General features: G+C 51.9%; 1 protein-coding gene across 4 annotated transcripts in view; it reads right to left on the reverse strand.

The window, feature by feature from the left end:
* The window catches only part of PLXNA2 (plexin A2), a 174,304-nt gene that overhangs the window by 40,020 nt on the left and 114,409 nt on the right, over positions 1–19,875 (reverse strand). For all 4 annotated transcript variants that reach the window (XM_032710524.1, XM_032710522.1, XM_032710523.1 and 1 more), the window contains exons 10-14: positions 13,374–13,574; positions 11,493–11,589; positions 10,951–11,144; positions 3,645–3,796; positions 51–168 (exon numbers count right to left, since the gene is read on the reverse strand). In XM_032710524.1, coding sequence (XP_032566415.1) covers positions 51–168; positions 3,645–3,796; positions 10,951–11,144; positions 11,493–11,589; positions 13,374–13,574 — 762 coding nt within the window. The remainder of the gene's footprint in view (positions 1–50; positions 169–3,644; positions 3,797–10,950; positions 11,145–11,492; positions 11,590–13,373; positions 13,575–19,875) is intronic.

Below are 19,875 nucleotides of genomic sequence, written 5' to 3' on the forward strand. Positions count from 1 at the left end.
GGGCTGTTCCCGTGGGACCCCCGTGCTGTGCCCCCCTGGCCAGGACTCACCACAAACATGTACTGCTGCGCCGACTTGGCCGTGAACTCGGGCTTGCACTCTCCGATGCACAGGAGCACTGGGCCGGAGCTGATCCCTGGAAGCGCCTGCCCCATTTCACAGACGATCCTGGAAGTACAAATGCCGCAGGGAAGCTTTGGCAGGAGGTGCCAGCAGTGCCCCTGCACAGCTCCAAGCAGGGCTGGCTTCCCCTGGTTCTTCTTCCTTTCCCTCCCGACCCCCCCCACCCCTCCTCTTTAACTTTGATATCTGCCTCTTTGGAAGAAGTTAATTACTGAGTCTATTTTTACCCCATGTAGTAATTTAAAGGGGAAAAAAAATCAAAATTAGACATAATTATTACAAGCTGTAAACTCCAGAGCAAAGCAGAGCACTAATGGCAATATATTAGCCAGTAGCAAAGTGAGTGCGAAGTCCTTAGAGTAACAGATGAGTTCATTAAGGGAACAGCTCACACTGCAGTCTCCCAGTTAATCAAAACTGGAGAAGCCTGCTCAGGAATGATAGAGACAGCCATGGAGAGCAGCTTTTGCAGGGACACAGGGCTGGCTACCACAGAACACACTGATGCTGGGCACAGGAGGCAGTGGCATCAAAGGACACGGTCCTCGTGCTCCAGCTCAGCCCCGTGGGCACATCCTGAGGCTGGGAAAGCTGGAAGGGCAGGGAGAGCTGCTGGGGTTAAACACATAACTCAAAAATCCCAGGGCAGCAGGGATGTGTAACAGCAGCTGGGGTTGGGATCAAGAGGATGCCAGTCATGCCAGCAGGTTTGAGGGTGGTTTTCAAAGGGGCATCAGCTGGCAGGGCTCTCCAGCTGGACATAAAGGGGATGGATGCTGCTTGCTCCTGTGGAAATGCTGGAAAGATAAATTCAAGAGCATCCCTCCAGGCACTGGAGAGCTGGGGGTGGGAGTAACCTGCCTTGAGGATGAAAACCTGGGGGTAGGAGGAGTAACCTGCCTCAAGGAAGGAGACATGAGGGAGGGAGTAACCTGCTTCAGGGTGGAAATCTGAGGGTAGGAACGATCTGCCTCAGGGATGGAAATCTGAGGGTGGGAGTAACCTGATTTGGGGATGAAAACCTGGGAGTAGGAGGAGTAACCTGCCTCAAGGGTGGAAACATGATAGTGAGAATAATCTGCTTCAGGGGTGGAAATCTGAGAGTAGGAACTATCTGCCTCAGGGATGGAAACTTGGGAGGAGTAGTATCTGTCTCAGGGATGGAAATCTGAGGGTAGGAGTAACCTGCCTTGAGGATGGAAACCTGGGGGTAGGAGTAGTAACCTCCCTCAAGGATGGAAACATAAGGGAAGGAATAACCTGCTTCAGGGATGGAAATCTCAGGGTAGAAATAATCTACCTCAGCGATGGAAACCTGAGGGTGGGAGTAACTTGCCTTGGGCAGGGGGTGCAGTAACCCCCCTGATGAGACACTTGTGAGTGTCTGACCCTGAGAGTGAGACCAGAGGAAGAGCCAGAGCATCCCCTGCCCAGTGAGGCTGAAGGAGCAGGAGGAAGCTCTCACTCTTCTGCCGTTCACACACAAAAGCATAAAAGGCTCCACTTTGGGAAGGCAGCGTTCCAGCCGCCTTCAGCAGCATTAAATTCACTACAAATAAAATAAAGAGACTAAAGGAAGAAAAGAACCTTGCAGATCGCCTGCACAGGTGATGCCAGGAGGCCTGATGAAATACATACATGCTGGTAAAGAGCTGGAACGTGCACGTCCTCGTAGCTGCACATCAAAAGGGGTTGCCTAGAGAGACGCTGCCTTTGGAGAGCGGGAATTGAAGCATCTCAGCTGTGTGCCTTAATCTGCCACGTGCTCCTCGCTCTGCCTTGCAACCAGACAGTGCCCGTGCACCTCTCTCTGCCTGTTATTTGATCCCTTCTCCTCCCGCAGACCAGCAGAAGGGCCAGGAGGCAGCTGTGCTCTGATTTTGGGAGCAGGGCTGGCACCTGGGAGTGGCAAAAGCCAGGGGAAGAGATTCCTGACACCCCACGGGCAGCAAAAGAGAGGGGAGGTTTTCCCTCCCACAAGAAACGAGGAAACACCAAACACTCAACAATTTGCCAGTAAAGCAGCAGCTGCCACGCAGATCGGGCAGGACTGGGTGTAGGACAGGGCACAAACAACCTGGAACACCTGATCCTGATTCCTGCTAAAAGCCAAATTCCCAGCAGGTACCTTGTTACAAAGTGATGCATTCGGCAGAGCTGTAGGGTGCTGATTGCTGGGCTAAGTGGCCCTTTCACCAACATTAACCTAATTGCTGGCTGATAGATTGCGTGGCTGGAGCATATGGCAAGTCATTACAGTCTTGGAATTCAGTCTGCCCACAGAACCCTTAAGAGGGTCCTTTTATCTGCATTCATCTTTAAAAGGCAGCTCTCATGCTAACGCTTGCTGTTATCTGCCCAGGGTAAATGTTTTAATGATGTTAACAAACTTTGAAAGCTCGAGAGCCGTAATTAGAGTCATGATTATAAAATCAGGGTTTCATACCATCAAAGGAGGATAATTTCATAATCTTCCATCCTTTATTTGAAAAATAAAATAAAACAAAGTACTGCTCAGCAGAACAGCCCAAACTGCTTGTAATGACAGGACTATTGGTGCAGTGGTTGGAGCCATTCCTGCAGTAACACCAAGACACCCTTCAGCCACTGATCCCATGACACCCTGACACATCCTAGCAGCTCAGAAGGGGTTATTAATGTCATTTCTGTCTTACAGATGGGGAAAGGAAGATGAGGAGTGAGCAAAAGCCAAACCAACACCAACGTGTGCTGGTGACAGGTCCTTGCACTGCTCTGGGGATCTGACTGGGGCACTGCACCACCAGAGGACAACTGCTCTGAGCTGCTCCTGAAGCTGGGGCAGATCCGTGCTGCTGGGACCACTCATGGGCTCTTGGCCTTCCCCACACCACACAGGACACCATCCTGATCGCCATGAGGAGATCAGACAACCCAAGGGCACACATCACCTCTTGCTCCTCTCCCGCCCTGCCCAGATGACCCCGGGCACACCCAAAACAACCCCTCCCCAAAGCGGCAGGAGGAGAGCGCGTCACTTCGGGAGGTTTATCCTCTGTTTATCCTCCGTTACATGCCTGTTTTCTAATTTTTGGTTGACATTTCGCCGGGTGAAACAAATGAACTGACTCCAGTGGAGGCCCACTCGGAATTAAGCGGCTGTCACCGCCTCGCCCGCCCGCCTAACAAATGGCTGCGCGCAGCCGGCAGCGCCGCCGGAATTTCAAGTGCCAGGGGGAGCAGGGAGGCTCGGCATCAACAGCAAGGTGCTCATCAGCAAAGTTGCTTAGCAAAGCAGGAACAGCAGGGTGGAAGGAAACGCAGCACTTAATGAAAGCTTAAAGTGCTGCTTAAACCCCCAAGGAGAGCGCCCGAGCGCCTCGTCCCTTCCCGCGCCCAGGCGCCGTCCAACTCCAGACCCCTTCCTGGAGGGGCTGGGAGGGTGGAGAGGTGGTGCCTGGGGTTGGGATGGGTTCAGGGACGAGGCTCTGTGCCCGTGGGGAGCCGTGGTGGGGCTGGGTGGGGTCTGTGAGGTCACTCACTGCTCTGCCACGATGTAGTGCTCGGGCAGGGGCGCGCAGGGCACCCCGGCCACCTGCACCCCGTGCGCGATCTCCGAGAAGTCCAGGCCCAGGTTCACTCCACGGATGGTCACCCTCGTCCCTCCTTCTGGTGGGCCCGACACCGTGAGGATCTAGAGGGAAACAAAACACAGCAAAGTTGGGCTGGTGAGCCCCAAGCCCCACCATTCAACCCCTCGCCTGGCTCGGAAACACTGCGGGCTGCTCAGGGAGGCTGAGTGCTGCAACCTCCTCCTGCTCCTGCTGCCAAACCCACGCCAGTGCCAGCTCCCCATGACTCCTCTGGGTGTCCTGGAGAAGCCCAAGGCTGCTGAAACCCATCTGTGCTGTGCTCCAAGAGAGGACACCAAGATCCCTGGGCTGGCCAAGAGCTGCAGGCAATGCCATTCCCCAGAAAGCCCTGGCTCCTTTTTAATAAATCCAGAAGATGATAAGTCACCTTCCAGAAGTAGCCTGCTTCTTGGGAGAACTTTAACTTCTGCCTTGGCTGTTACCTGAATGTTAATGTCACATTTTATTAGTAAGTTGGCACCTCAAATGACTTAAAAATGTTAAAGGGTGAGATGTGTGCTTTCAAGCTGCCTGTTTATAGCCTGCCTCAGCCATAATCATCTCTGCTTCTATGGACTTTCATTAAGGACAATATCCTCTTCAATTAGGAATATAAATTTCAATAATGCAGAGTCACAAAATTTGGACCCAAGACTCTCAAACAGTTATCCTGAATCTGCCACTGGTCTGTCGTTGCTCTTGGGTGAGTTACTAATCTTCCCCATACTACACTTGCTGTTAATAAATAAACACAATCCATAATAATGCAATTTAATTAATTTAATGGATAAATCCTGTTTACGCTTGTTTGTTCCACCCTTGTCTTTGGCAAAAGACTTGAGCTCTTCAAAACCTTTTCCTCACTGTTTCCAGATGGATGTTTGCTTTCTTCCACCTTCCTAAGAGGCAGTTTGGAAGGTGGCCAAACACCAGCAACCTGCCCCAAAGCAGCCCTTGTGGGACCCCCTGCACTGTCCAGTGCCCCAGGGCAGGTCTCCCCCTTCCCATGCCATCAGGATGCCCCTGTGCCCCATCACTTCTGGGGTTCCAAGTTCCCCAAAGCATCTCCCTGCATTTCAGATCCCAGCTGAAGCCATTTTCCTTCTCCCTTGCTTACACATTGTCATTTCATACAATCATGGAATGGTTTGGGTTGAAAGGGACCTTAAAAATCATCTTGTTCCAACGTCCCTGACACCTTCCACTAGCCCAGGTTGCTCCAAGCCCCGTCAAACCTGGCCTTGGACACTTTCAGGGATGGAGCAGCCACAGCTTCTCTGGGCAACCTGTGCCAGGGCCTCTAACAGGGAAGAATTTTTAACTAATATCCAATAAAACCTACTCTCTGGCAGTTTGAGGCCATTCCCCCTTGTCCTATCACTACATGCCCTTGTAAACAGTCTCTCTGCATCTTTCTTTTAGGCTCCCTTCAGGTACTGGAAGGCCACAATTAGGTCACCCAGAAGCCTTTTCCACCTCTGCTCCTGTTTAAGGTGCTCCTGTAGAAATTCAGAGTCACAGAATCATCAAGGTTGCAAAAGACCTCCCGGAGCCAGTCCAACCTTTACCAAACCCCACCAAAACGTATCATCAGGTGCCAGGTCTGCTGGTTTTTTGAACACTTCCAGGGCTGGTGACCCCACCACGTCCCTGAGTAGAGCCTGTTCCAACTCCATGACTTCCCTGGGCAGCCTGTTCCACCTCTGGCCACACGTGCTGAGGTTCAGGCAGCTCCACACGCCCAGCAGAGCCACCCCATGCACCAAACCACCCCCTCCTTCCTCTGCTTGAATTCCCACCTCCCTCTCCGACCCAGGTTTTTAATTTATTCACCAGGCACTGCCTGTTGTGCTGCTGTTCCCTGTAACTCACACTGCCTGGCACGTCTTGTATCATTTAGCTCTGCGGGAAGCACTACGTGCCCACAAAGCCACCACCAAATCAAGCTGGATTGCATTACACCGAGTCCTGAAGGCCTGGGAATGTTTACATTGCTAGCTGGGAATCACCTGAACTTGGCACTTCACCTACTTGACAGTTACAACTGTCCTTTGCAGCTCTAGATTATGTTAAAATGCATTTACTGGAGCGCTTACACCGCTGGGCTCGTCGGCTCATCACTGCTCGAGAAAAAGAAGTCACTGTTTGCCATTTGCTGACCTGACCAGAACCAGAGGAGCCAATTGGCCTCCCCCAAAACAAAGCTGAGCTGATGCTGTATTTTAAAAATGTCCTGACCTGGAAAATCCCCAATATGGAGCTCCACTCGACCTAGATTTTAGTGGCCACTAATTGAACAGTTTTGAAGTAACTGTGCCATAAAGCAGCCCCAGGGTTAGAACAGATGCATTCAATTAATTACAGCTGGAGAGATTCAGTCAAAATCGCAGAAAGAAGATAAGTCTTAAAGGTCCCGTTGCACCGAGAGCTGGGGACCCCTCCAAGCAGCATCCCTGGGTCCTACACTGGGGTGAGGATTCATGGATGAGGCACCTCCAGCAAAGCCAGCCCGTGGTCTGCCTTAATCCTGGCTTGGCTGTGCTGGATGCTGCTCAGGCTGCAGGGCTGGCTGGTGACACTCCAGATTTCTGATCCGAGACAGACAGGATTAGGAAGAAATATTCCCCAATTTCAAGAAAATCACTTTACTAGACTGGCTTTTCTCTCAGAGGTCTGTGGAGGATGAAAAGAACCTGCAAAGGGCAGCCGAAGAAAACCGAGGCCATTACCAGGAATTGTACATTTGCTGTTAAGGAATTTGCACCTCTGCTGGAAGTTTTTTAGGTTGTTTGTTGAACTGAAGCAGTTTATAAGTCACTGAGATCTGAGAGGGGTGTGGGAGGCAAAATTATTCTGAGCAGGTCACCTCTCCCCTCGGCATCAGCCTCACCTCTCACAGAACAAATCTGCAATCCACCACCTCTAATAATGCCTGTTTCTGCTGCCCAGGGAAAGGGTTTATGCAGGTGTGCAGCTCTGTATTATTCATAAAAAGGTTTCAAGTACAGAGATGAAGTGAGTGGTGGCAGGAGCTCGGTCACCCCCACACCCTGCCCTTGCATCACGAAGGGTTGCAGATGCTCCAGGGCATTTATCTTGCTGCTGCTTCCTTGTAACCAAGGTAGGGATCATCAAGGTTGGAATCCAAGGGATCCCAGGGATCCCCAAGGTTGGAATCCAAGGGATCCCAAGGGTCCAGGAGCCCCAGCACAGTTGCAGCACCCTTCCCTCCCCAGCCTGCAGAAGACACTGCTGTAACAGCGTGGGATAAACGTTCTCAGCCTCCCATCTGGCCCGTTGCATCGCTCAGCATTTCTGACATCAAGCAATATTTAGCCTCCAGAAGAAGTCTGTGATGAGAGGGGGAGACCTGGAGACAGGGAGACCTGGAGGCAGGGCTGGCTGGGAGTTGGACAGGGCTTTCCTCCCGGAGCTGCACAGAAGCCACGAGCCCGGCGACTGCTCTGCACAACAACCACTTGGCATCTGTCAGGGTGCAGAGAGAGCACCCGGCTGCTGAATCAGTGGCATAACCCCTGCCCCCCCTCCCCAAACCTCATCCACCTTCATCCTCTTTGTCTTTTTTTCATCCTGCTCTGAGCTCTCTGGATCCCAGCTGATGAGCCCAGCGGGGACCCGGCACACAAGCATTGTCATCCCGGCATGATCCCTCCTTGTCTCTGCCTCGGCTGATAGCACATTCAGAACCTAATTGTTATCTCAGCAGAGCAACTCCATTATTCAGCCTGACACTGCCCCCCCCCCCTTCAGCTGTTTGTTGCACTGATGTTATATTAATGAGGCCTGCAAATAAATGAATAGGAGATCAGAGTGCCGCTTGTTCGCCACAAAACTGATTTTTATTTATTTATTGCTAAGACCACAGACCGTGTGGAAGTTTTAAGATGCTGAAGGGACACTGCTGGTGACGGCAGAGCCTCTCACTTAGTAAAAGAACCGCAAATATCCCGCTGCTCATTTACTTTTATAACTATTAAAACACAATCTCTTCTTACTCATGCACCCCCTGAAGGCACTGGTGCCTCGGAGCCAGGCCCTTGACCTCAGGCTTGTCAGAAAGAGTGAACCTGGCCAGATGAAGCAAAAAGGAGTGGAAAACAGCCCATATTAAAGGCTCTTTTAGGCTGAGTCTGATGGAAACCCCAGTATGAGACCTAACACCGTTCCCCAGTCAAGCCTGTCAATGCTGGTGCCTGCAGGATGGAGGACGTGCCACCAGTGCCAGCTCTGAGCCTGCCAGCTTGGTCCCAGCAGGGCAGGGTGTTCCCCTCCCAGCATTCCAGCTCTGCAAAATGGTGCCCAAAATCCCCCAAAAAACTCAGGTGGCAGAAAAGGACCCAACAGCAACAAAGGCTGTAAAGGTCTCATGGTCTCCTACACAGTCTCTCATACTTTACTGGAGGGGAAAGGGGATGAGAGAAGTTAAACCAGGCTGTTGAAAGGGTTGGATTTAGGAATATCGACCCTGTGGGGCTTCTGCTGGGGCTTTGGCATTTTCTAGACCTGACTGCTCAATGCAAGATTCTGCCTGAGTGTTCAGCCCTGTCAGTGCCCTTCCCACCAGTGGATCTCAAAGCACACAGAAGAGGTCACTAGTTCCCCTCTGCTTTCCCCTTTCTTTTCTACAACTGCAAACTTGACTTTCATTTAGAAAAAAAAAAAAAAAAGCAAGCTGTGAATTCCTAAGGAGAAAGGTGGAGTCCAAGGGAAAACACCAAACACCACAAGACCTGTGATAAAATCACAGCAGCTCACGGCTCTGCCAGGGTCAGCAGAGCCATGGGACAACACGACCCCCTGAAACCTGGGTTTCTCATTGCTGATCTCACTGTGGAATAAGCCAACAAAAGCACAGAGATTCCCTACTCCACTCTCTCATCTGCAAATCCACTCAGGGCAGCCTCCTGAGACTCCAAACCTCCCCCAGCGAGGCACCCCGCACTTCCCGCTTGGAAGGCTGAGACCCAGACCTGGTCTTGGAGACAAGAAACGTGCAACAGCAGCAAAGCTCTGCTCTTTTCTCCTTGGACAGAGCCCAAAAGTATTGCTTTCAAGTTGGACAGTGATAAAACACTTGGTGGCAGTGCCATGCCTGCAGCCAGCTGCCAGAGCCAGCCTGGCACCGCTGAGATGCAAGTCACTCGGTGGCTGGAGCTGAGTGTTTTTCCCCTTCTCTGCTTAGCTCAAGGAGGGGGAAAGAAATAATTCCAAGATTTCTTCACTGTTACAACTGTCTGAATGGCTTATGGTGAAGAAAATCTCAGGCAGGGGCTGTTTTGCTTCGTGCATCTTGTAGCACAACCTCGTGCAGCAGAAGAGCACTTGGATAAGTAAAGTTTGGGTTCTGCCCACTGGCAGGACAAGGTGAATATCCAGGCAAGCTTTAAGGCTCATTTTATCTCTTAGTAAGACACCTATGGCTTGGAAAACAACAAATCAACCAAACAGGGAAAGGATTCTCAACATTTCTTAATGCTTTCCTATCTCTGCACAACCAGCCCCAACACCTCGTCTGCTCCTCCACAGGCTTGTCACCTCAGCAGCTCCTCACCAGCTCCACTCTGCAGCATGAAAAACACTGCACAAGAGAAAACCTTGCCCAACAAAGGTGTAACATGGCTGGGCAGAAGGTCTAGGAAAGAAATATCAAAAGTCTGGTAACATCCCTGCAGGATAGATGGACCCTCCTCAGCATCATCCTCCTCCAGTCAGCCCCACCCAGCCCTGACACAGCAGCCTCTGTGCTTCCTCCCCTCCATAAAAGGAGGTTGATGCCTCCCTCCCTCCCAGGGGGGTTGAGCCAGTTTAGCTAAACTGGTGTAAAAACTAATTGAAGAGGAACTTTCCACGTGCCCTTGGGTCCTTATTCAGCTGGCAGAAGTTTGGGTGCTGAGCAGCCCTGCTCCCGCCCTGCCACGAGGAAGAGGCCCCTTCAATCCAGCACTGTTACATCCTTCTGCAGCACTGACACATGCTCAGGGTGAGGGAGGTTTTTTTTCGGGATTTAATTAACTGAGAACCCAAAATCTTCCTTCATTCCCACCTGATAAGAGTGTCACTCCTAATAGCGACGTTAACAGACCGAGTGCACTTTTACCGGTGAAAAAACGCTCCTGGGAGACATTCTGCATCCCTCAGTGGCCTGAACAGAAATATCAGAAGCATCAACTACGGACTAATTAGCTCCCTGGTTTAATTAGCATTCTCGCAGCGGTCCGTGGCGGTCACCCCGGCGCTGGTGGCACCGGCGGCGAGTGCCAGCTGCCCGGGGCAGGGCTGCACCCCTGGCCACGTGCCATGAACGGCACTGAAAAAGTACTGGAGCGTTTTCATTCCCTTTCTCCAGCGCCAGGAGGGCAATGGAAGGTTTTTGGACAAGACAGGGACAGCCCAAAATCCACCCTGGGAGGAGCAAAGGAGGAGGGGGAAACCGCCAACCGCGAGGGGTTCGATGAGGGGAAGCGCCGGGTTCTGCACCTGGGGTGGGGCAGCTCTGGATGTATGGACAGGATGGGGGGTGAGAGGCTGGAAAGCAGGGCCAGAAAGGGCCCTGGGGGTCCTGGTTGATGGGAAGGTGGCCAGGAGTCAGCAGTGCCCTGGCAGCCAGGTGGGCCAATCCTGTCCTGGGGGCATCAGGCCCAGCATCGCTGGCTGGGCCAGGGAGGGGATTGTCCCGCTCTGCTCTGACCTGGGGTGGCCTCAGCTGCAACACTGGGGCAGTTTTGTGCAATATAAGAAGGATATTAAGTCATTAGAGAGTGTCCAAAGGAGGACAGCAAAGATGGGGAAGGGCCTTGAGGGGAAGCTGTGTGAGGACACCGAGGGCACTTGGTGTGTTCAGCTGGAGGAGACTGAGGGGAGACCTCACTGCAGTCACAACTTCCTCATGAGGGGCAGAGGAGGGGCAGGCACTGAGCTCTGCTCTGAGGGACCAGTGGTAGGACCTGAGGGAACGGCCTGAAGTTGTGTCAGGGCAGGGTCAGGTTGGATCTCAGGAAAAGGTTCTTCCCCCAGAGGGTGGTTGGGCACTGACCAGGGCAGTGGTCACAGCACCGAGGCTGCCAGAGCTCAAGGAGCATTTGGATGACACTCTCAGGCACATGAGATGGTCCCGTGCAGGGCTAAGGGTTGGACTCGATGATCCTCGTGGGTCCCTCCCCACTCAGCACATCCTGTGGGATCAGTGGGTTCTTACCTCGGTGATCCGGGGGTTGGAGCACTTGACGTTGCGGCTGGACCAGTCGAGCCAGGGCTGGGCCGAGGGGGAGCTGCAGTGGGGCCTCAGGGTGCACTTGGCCTCCCCGCTGCACCAGCCACACTCGAATTTGGGGTCGGCCTTGAGGCAGAGCCCGCAGCTCTCGCGCTGCGCCGCGCACTTGTACAGGTGCACTGCGGAGAGAGGGGAGGGACACGCAGGGCAGGGTCAGGAATTGAGACCTGGAATTCACCTGGGCTGCAGCTGCTCTCGGACTTACAACCCACAGCACGTGCTGAGTTCGGGCTTAACGAGCCGCAGAGTGGCTTCCAAAAGGTGGTTTCCAAAGCCACGGTGGGATCAGCGGGGCTCAGTGAGCTGCACGAGCAGTGGAGCTGTGAGCTGCTCCCATCCACAGGATGATCCACAAGGATCACATCTCTGCCTGCAGCCACAGACACTGCTCTGCCCCAACAGCCCCTCTCCAGTCCCCACCTTCACCCTCCTCCCCGTGGCTCGAAGCCAATTCGAGCCGACTTTACCTTTCAGATCCTCTGGGTTGTCAATAACAAAGTTCCCATTCCAAACCACGGCAAAGTCCACGGCTAAGTTGCTGATGTCCATCCCATCATAGAGGTACTGCAGGAGAAGATGGAGAATGACACGTTTGGGAGAATGACTCTAACAGAAAAAGAAGGCTTTTTGAAAGAAACCATAATTATTCTCTGCTTAAAAACATGTGCTGGTGCCTGAGACACCACATTTCTACACTTCAACTCCAGGGTTCTGCTTTGACTTCCTTGTCCTCACCAGGAAGAGATAATTAAATCAGATCTAGTCCTTGTGAGAGGTAATAGATTAATTATTCCACTCACAGTGGTTGCTCTTGTCACTCAGTCTCTAGCTTATCAATACAGCCCCTCCAGTTAGTGAGACTGGGACTGCTGCCTTCAGGCTGTCTTCTTCCACAGTTACTGTGCACCCCAGTGTGAGTGGGAGCTTAAAAATCCCACTGCAGAGCTTTGGCTGATGGAACAGGCACCATCTGAGCAAAAATAGATGCTGCAGGGAGGTCCTTTCCCAGCCACTGCTTCGGCCCAGACTAGGGTAGCACTGGCTTGAATTATTGCCCTTCTTATGGACACCCTGGGGCCTGTGGCTGAGTGAATGTGGAGGCTTTAGCTGAATTCCCAGTGTATTCTGAAATTCCCATTATCACAACCAGCACTGACGAGGCTTCACTCCGATGCTCTCTCTAAGTCAATCAAGAGCTGCTAAAAAGACTTAAAAAGGTGAGGGAACATTGCTGTCCTCTTTGGGATGAGGGGGTGGTGAATAAAGCAAGGTAGACTGCTCTGACTGTCCCTGGGCAGTAGTTGTGCAGTTTGAACTCACATTTGGCTGTACTGTGTCACCTTGCCTGGGTTTTACTAAGTTGGGGTGAAACAAGATCTTCTATTCAAGTGATGGAGCTGTGAGTTCAGAATTGCCCTTACATCCTCTACCTACCACTTCCTATTAGCCTAACAGCAATAAAAGTGCTTCTCTAACGTTTATAAATCACTTTGGATAGGAAAAGTACTCTATAGTATTAATACATTTATTATCCACCGAGCTGCAAGGCCCAAAGATGGCCAGTGATGTATAAATATCCAGTGAAACTTTTAAAAATTCAAAACTTCATTAACAATTTAAGACCATCTGTGCTGAATATTCAACTGGACCCTGTTTTGCTGCCTAAAACAAACTGCCTGTGTCCTGTTTTCCCATGGACCTCTTCAAGCACACGGTGAGGAGAGGAAGGACCTGCTCATCCCAGAGCTGTAGAGTGTCACAGGAGACCCAAACGTGGGCTGTGGCTCAGGGTAGGGGGTGACCTGCATTTTCCATTTTTGTTTTGGCATCTCCAAGTACCTGCTGTGGTGACTTTGGGGTGTTGGGGAGCAAAATCCTGCCAGGTCCATTGGCAGGGCTAAGCCTCATCCTACAGAGGAGGGTTATCTTCCCCTGCCTGCTGCTCCAGCAGCATCTCTCAGGTAATTTCCCTCTCTCCACTGTGCTCTGTTCTCTCCCCTGGCCGTTTTCCTTTCCCCCTCCTTCCCTGCTTTTCAGCACCACTCTATTCATCCAGGCACCGTGACTTGGAATTCGACAGCTCCCTGATAAGGGGTCTGTGATTCTCCTTATCTCCCCGCGTGAATTAGCCTGCCTGAACACCTCCCGCATCCCCTCCTCCTCCCCTTCCCCTCGCTGACCCCCCTCAGGCACACAGGGAACCGCCCGCTATCGGATCTTCACTGCGATTAAACACCTCGCACGCCCGCGGCACCTCCTCGCTCCCACCTGGAATTCGGGATTAGTTAAACTCCAGGACTTTCCACTCCCTTTGGAGCCGACCCCCGGTTTTTGGCATGTTCCCTCACCGAGCTGTTCTGGCACTGGACGCTGGAGCTGTTGAAGCGCAGGGCGGGCACGCGGTGGATGACGCCCTGGATGCTGAGCACACACTCGTACCCGCGCTGCCCCGACTGCGGCTGGGGAAGGTTCCTCGCCTTCAGCGTGATGGGTTTCACCTCTCCCACCGGGATCAGGATCTCCTCCGTGGGGAAGAGCTGGGGACAGTCCTGGGAGGGCGATAAGGAGAGAAGGAGGTTACGGCGGTGACGGTGCACCCGCGGGTCCGGCCGCTCAGGTGGCAGGGCTGATGTCCCAGCACATCCCCAGTGCCCAGGACACGCCACTCCCCAGCCCAGCTACAGTTTAATTGCAGGAATAAAGAAAACCCCACGACAGCCCCTCTGCCCTGGGGCTGGCACTGATTTCCTCATTGCAGCTGCAGCAGGAGGAACACCCTATTTGGGGATAAATCCAAGGTGTCCTCCCCGCTCCGAGCTTGCCGTGGGTTTTATCTGCGGAGCCAGAGGCTCTTGCCGTGCCCTCCTGCAGCAGCACAGCCCCTTATCAGCTGCTCCAGCTCTGCTGAGCCCCACTGCTCTGGAGGGAGATGGGCTGCTCCCAGCCACGGGCTGCACTCCCCGGGCCTCCTCCTAATCCCATTTCACCCCTCACACCCCTCGGCTCTGTGCTGTGCTGAATGAGACGGATCAGCCTGGGATGTGCTTCCCTCTCCCCACCGGGCACTGCTCCGCTCTGCTTTATCAGAGGTAAATTAGACCGATGTGCCATTAATTTCTGAGGTGACATTAAGTTCTGCTCTATCTGCTCTCACCCCTCACCACGCTCCAACACCTCTGCCTTCCTGAAACGCACACCCAGCTCTCTGGAATGCTCCTGGGCTGTGGCTGGCGTGGCCTTTCCCTTGGCTGAGGAGTGCCTGGGTGGGATCTGTGCCTCTGCCAGCTGGGTGGGCAAAGCACCCGACCCGAATTGCCTCTTCTATCTCTAAATCTTAGAGTGGTTTAGGTTGGAAGGAACCTTAAAGATCACCTTAAAGAACACCCTTCTATGGGCAGAAACACCTTTCATGAACCCAGGTTGCTCCAAGCCCCATCCAACCTGGCCTTGGACACTTCCAGGGATGGAGCAGCCACAACTTCACTGATAAGGGTGATTTATTTTTACTTCTGCCATTATCTGGCCCAAATAATTAATTGCAAATTAATAGCAAGTTTTAATATTGCTGCAGCTGAAGACTTTGCTGTGCAAGATGTAGTATGAAAAATAAAAGGAAACTCCCTGCAAACATTGGAAGACCCCGGCAGAGGTTGCCCAGAGAAGCTGTGGCTGTCCCATCCCTGGAAGTGTCCAAGGCCAGGTTGGACGGGGCTTGGAGCAACCTGGGCTGGTGGAAGGTGTCCCTGCCCATGGCAAGGGGTGGAATAGGATGATCTTCAGGGTCCCTTCCAACCCAAACCATTCTGTGACTGATGAACCACCACTGCACAAACGAGCAGATGTCCAGTTCCCCACGAGCACAAATGAGATGTCTAAATGAAACTCTGAGATGAACCACAAAAAAATGACCTATCAGTGCCTGGTACCTGTATGACATCCCTCCCATAAGATTTCAGCATCCTAAACATTATCTCTGCACAACACACCAGGAAATACAGTTTTTCTTCCATTTCCATACCGGGAAATGCAACAGACTGAGACAAAGGCTCTGACCATCAGAAGTATTTACATTCTGTTCAGCTCTAATTTGCTTTGATCTAATGGAACAAGGTACCTAAGTACCTGTAAGCACCTGACACTAAATGATTAATCCCAAGCTAAAGTAGGAGTTTGAGAAAACACGGCCTGACGTCTCCCTTCCCTCTGCCAAATCCCAGACCTTTGCCACCCAGCCTAGTGATGAAAGGAAATCATCCTGGTGGCAGTGCAGGGAGAGCCATCCTCACCAGGATTTCACTAGGACTGTGTGTCCAGGGGGAAAATCCCCATCTCTCCCTGATGGCCACAACCTGTGCCAAGCCACACTCCCTCTCCAGCTCACAGCCAGGGCCATGGGATGTTGTTTCACTACTGGCTCAGGCAAGTTGTAAATGAGAAACAGATGCTACCCTGGTTTGGAGTAACTTAAACCACTGCCTCATAAACCTTTTTAGTGGCACTTTTCCTTATATATATTTTATTTTATTTCTAACAGGGACTTTCACGGATTAACAGCCAAGAGTGGTTTTAAACTCCATCAGCCAGAAAGTGGCTATGCTGGAGTGGGAAGAGAAGTCCTTTTCTGCAGTGGAGTGGGTTTACAGGCTGGAAGGGAATGGCATAACCTGGTTCCCACAGCCCCTGGTACTGTGGATCCAACCCCCAGCTCAGCCTTGGTGCTACCACCAGCAAACTCCTAGGACTCCTGGCATTTCCCATCCACTGCCAGCTCCTCCAAGCTGATTTTGCACACACATTCCTTCCTCCTCCTTATGCACCACACGCCTGTACCACCTTCCACTCAATATCTGGCTGCATTTAAGCTTTTGCATTTAACCTCAAAGTCACACTGAGGACCGATGGGAGACAAATATCTCCACTCCAGAGAGGTCCCCAGCCCTGTGGAACGCCCGTGTTTGGAAGGAAAAGCATCCTGGAGCCACTGAATCTTTTACTCCATTACTACCGAAAACAAAAAAATCTCCAGTCACATCAGCAGTGGGAGAACCTCAGTGCACAGTCCTGAAAATAATGAATATGTTATGGACCATTATCCTTCCTGGCCAGCGCCAGCCGTGAGGCGACTGCTAAAGAAACGCCTTGGGAGACACAGGGAGAGAGAGGACCTACATTTCCAGATCTGCTCTCTGGTGCTGAAAATGCTGGTGGCAAAACTCGTTCTGCCGTCATTAGAGATGAGTGGGACATAATAGATACTTTTTTTCCCCCCCCTCTTTTGGTTTCAGAGGAAGGAAAATGTCACACGGGGGTGGTGGTGAAGGCAGGGCAGGCGGTCCCAGAGCGCGCTCGGGGATGCACTGAGCGAGGGGGCCCCTCTGTGTTGGCTGACAGCTGCAGTGATCACACTAATAAGGGATGTACATTTTGGGATGGGGGGATACGTAGGAAGATGGAAAACTCCTGGGGAGCCACGTTGCTGCGGGCAGTCGCTGCTGAATTTATCAGAGGAGTGAGAGAAGCCGCTGGAGCTGCCAGGGCTTGCGGAGGGCAGAGGAGGGCTGGGAGGTCACTGCCTTGTTGGAGCCCCTCTCCTGCCTCTCTGAGCCATTTCCCATCTCACCTTATTGTTCAGCCTTCAGGCCTTTTTTTTGGAATTTGTTTTTTTTAATGCTGCCACAGCAATGCACGACCACATCACTGCACACTCACATCCCTGCACACTCACATCCCTGCACACTCACATCCCTGCACACTCACATCCCTGCACACTCACATCCCTGCACACCCAAATCCCTGCACATCCAAATCCCTGCACACCCAAATCTCTGCACACTCATGTCCCTGCACACCCCCATCCCTGTACAACCACATCTCTGCACATCCGTGTCCCTGCTCATCCATGTCCCTGCACACCCAAACCCCTGCACACTCAAAGTGCTGCTCAACCAAATCTCTGCACATCCAAAATCCTGCACACCCAAACCCCTGCACACCCAAGTCCCTGCACACCCAAGTCCCTGCTCAACCACATCTTGCTCAACCACATCCCTGCTCAACTAGATCTCTGCACATCCAAAATCCTGTACACCCATGTCTCTGCACATCCAAACCCCTGCACACCCAAATCCTTGCACATCCATGTCCCTGCACACCCCCATCCCTGTACAGCCACATCTCTGCACATCTATGTCCCTGCTCATCCATGTCCCTGCACACTTAAATCTCTGCACACCCAAATCCCTGCACACCCAAATCACTGCTCAACCAAATCTCTGCACATCCAAACCCCTGAACACCCAAGTCCCTGCACACCCAAACCCCTGCTCACACACATCCCTGCACACCCAAACCCCTGAACACCCAAGTCCCTGCACACCCAAACCCCTGCTCACACACATCCCTGCACACCCAAACCCCTGAGCACCCAAACCTCTGCACACCCAAACCTCTGCACACCCAAACCCCTGCACACCCAAACCTCTGCACACCCAAACCCCTGCACACCCAAGTCCCTGCACACCCAAAATCCTGCACACCCATGTCCCTGCACACCCAAACCCCTGCTCACCCAGCCCTTCCCACGGGGAGTGTGTGAGAGGGTTGGGTCTCACGTGGGTGCTCCTGCAGCAGCACCCAGGTCCCACCCTGCACACACAGAGCTGCAGGGGGTGATGCTGCAGGAAAACAGCCTGGCAGGGTGGTTTGTCCACTCACCACCTCTTCTACCTGTTCCCTGATCTAAAAGCCAGCGCTAGCATGAATTATTTTGTTCGGGTATATCATCTCCTTAGCAATGCCTCTGTCTATGCTTATTCCCTTTACAGGAATTTTGTGATGAGCTGGGAAGTGGTTGGCAGCACCAGTCCTGCTGCAGGGATCAGAACTGTGTGGCTGTGGCCAAGATCCCTCGTGGTGGTAAATAACAAGAGCATCCCTGGTTTGTCGGGCTCAGCCTGGGTGCTCCATTCTGCATTTCATCCCCAGGAAGAGCTAAACACCCAGAAAATACCAAATAAAAGCGAGACTGCAGCCGGTGGAATACACAATTTGTTCCGTAATCAGTTTACTTTGTTTTTTAATTCACGAGAAGTAAATCCTGCAGCGAGTTAGAAAGGCCATTATCGCCTCCTCTCGCTAAACAAACACGTCGAATCCTCTCATTATCCTCCTTGACTTCCCTACACCAGAATAAACACAAATCGGAAGATCTGCAGGAGAAAGACAAGGCTCCGACTCGTGAGTGGCACAGACTCTCGGGGAATATTCTGCCTGTGAAGTATCATCTCGCCCAATTTACAAAGACATTTTCTGCTTCTCCAACACTTTTTAGCCTCAAAGATTCCAAGGTCTATAAATACCTTAAAGACCCGCGACACGCAGCTGTCTCTGGAGCAGAACAGAGCACCCATGGTTATTATTTGTGTTTAACTGAGCAGTTTTAGTAGGTCAAACCTCCTTGCTCTTATTTGGAAAAAATTGCTTAGAAATGGCAGGCAATTCTTTTGACTACGGGATTTAGCCCAAATGGCAGAAAATAGACTGTTTTCGTACTTTTCATCTCAAAAAAAAAATAAACCCCACAAACTCTCCACAAACGTTAACTTGCTACACATATTTCAAAGTTTTAAACATAAACGAATCTGGCACGTGAATGTAAAGCCCTGGCTCGCAGTTGTGTTCCCAATGATATAAATTACAGTGCCTGTCACTCAGGGAAACACATTATCCTTCATTTATGCCACTGGAAAGGAGAGCAGACCTTGCTCCTTAGAAACCAGACATGAAAGAAAGGCAGCTGGAGCCAAACCTTTCTCCCTGCTAAATTCCTCCCCAACAGCACTTAGTCCTGAGCCCTGTGCTGAACACACGTGCTGTAACCTGGGTCTTCTCCATTAATTTGGGATATTTACAGCCAGGGAAGGCTGAAAATCTGATTTCTCTCCCATAAACAACCCTTTGTGTACCAGAGGCGAGGGCAGGAGCAATTCCCTTGCACATGGACAGGTAGGAACACATCCAGAGCTCTTCCCTGCCTGGCTCCTTCCCCTCTGAACACACCCCAAAAAAGCTATGGATGAAAAAATGCCTATAGGCTCAGAGACCAGTTAATTTTGCTGAAGCTGGGCTTTTTGTTACTATTTCAGGCAAAGCCACCTCTCCAAAGTTAGATGTGACCCAGCAAAGTCATTTGCTGACTTTGGTGGCCCGAGATGTGGCTCAGAGTTCCCTCCTGCACATCACAGCTCCCACATGGTGGGGACTGTCAGGACAGACATGAGGAAGGCTTAGTTTGGGTTTGTTCCCTTCAAGGCACATCAAGCAGCACTCAGCATCCAAGGGCACAGCCAGGGGCAAAGGCACTGCTCTAAAATCAGTGGGAATTTAAAGGAGTCAGACCGGAGCTGAAATCTGGCTCAGCAAAGAACTCCCAGAATCTGAAATGTTCCATCCCCAAATCAGCATCCTGCATGTGGAAATGGCATTATCTGCACACAGTGGACATCAAAGAGGGATGGGATCCCACATTCTGGGAAGCTAATAGGATTTATTTGGTTCTAGCTCTCCACTGGGATGGGGTGTGAGGATATATTTATCTACATTCCTCCTCATCTGCAAGTTTCAAACATATAGAGACATCTTACAGCCTTGCACACACACAGCCACCTCAGACACATAAACCCAGATCCCACTGGCCTGATCTGAAGCTTTGGAAAGTGAGACAATCAGTGCTACAGAGTCATGAGACTTCTTGAAGAAACTCTGCCTTAGTGGGAGCAAGTCACCCCCAGACCTTTGCCTTCCCATGGCCCTCTGGATGGCAGTGCCCAAGCAGGCACATTCTGCTGACAA

This window comes from Chiroxiphia lanceolata, chromosome 25 (genome assembly GCF_009829145.1).
Source record: "Chiroxiphia lanceolata isolate bChiLan1 chromosome 25, bChiLan1.pri, whole genome shotgun sequence".
NCBI lineage: Eukaryota > Metazoa > Chordata > Aves > Passeriformes > Pipridae > Chiroxiphia > Chiroxiphia lanceolata.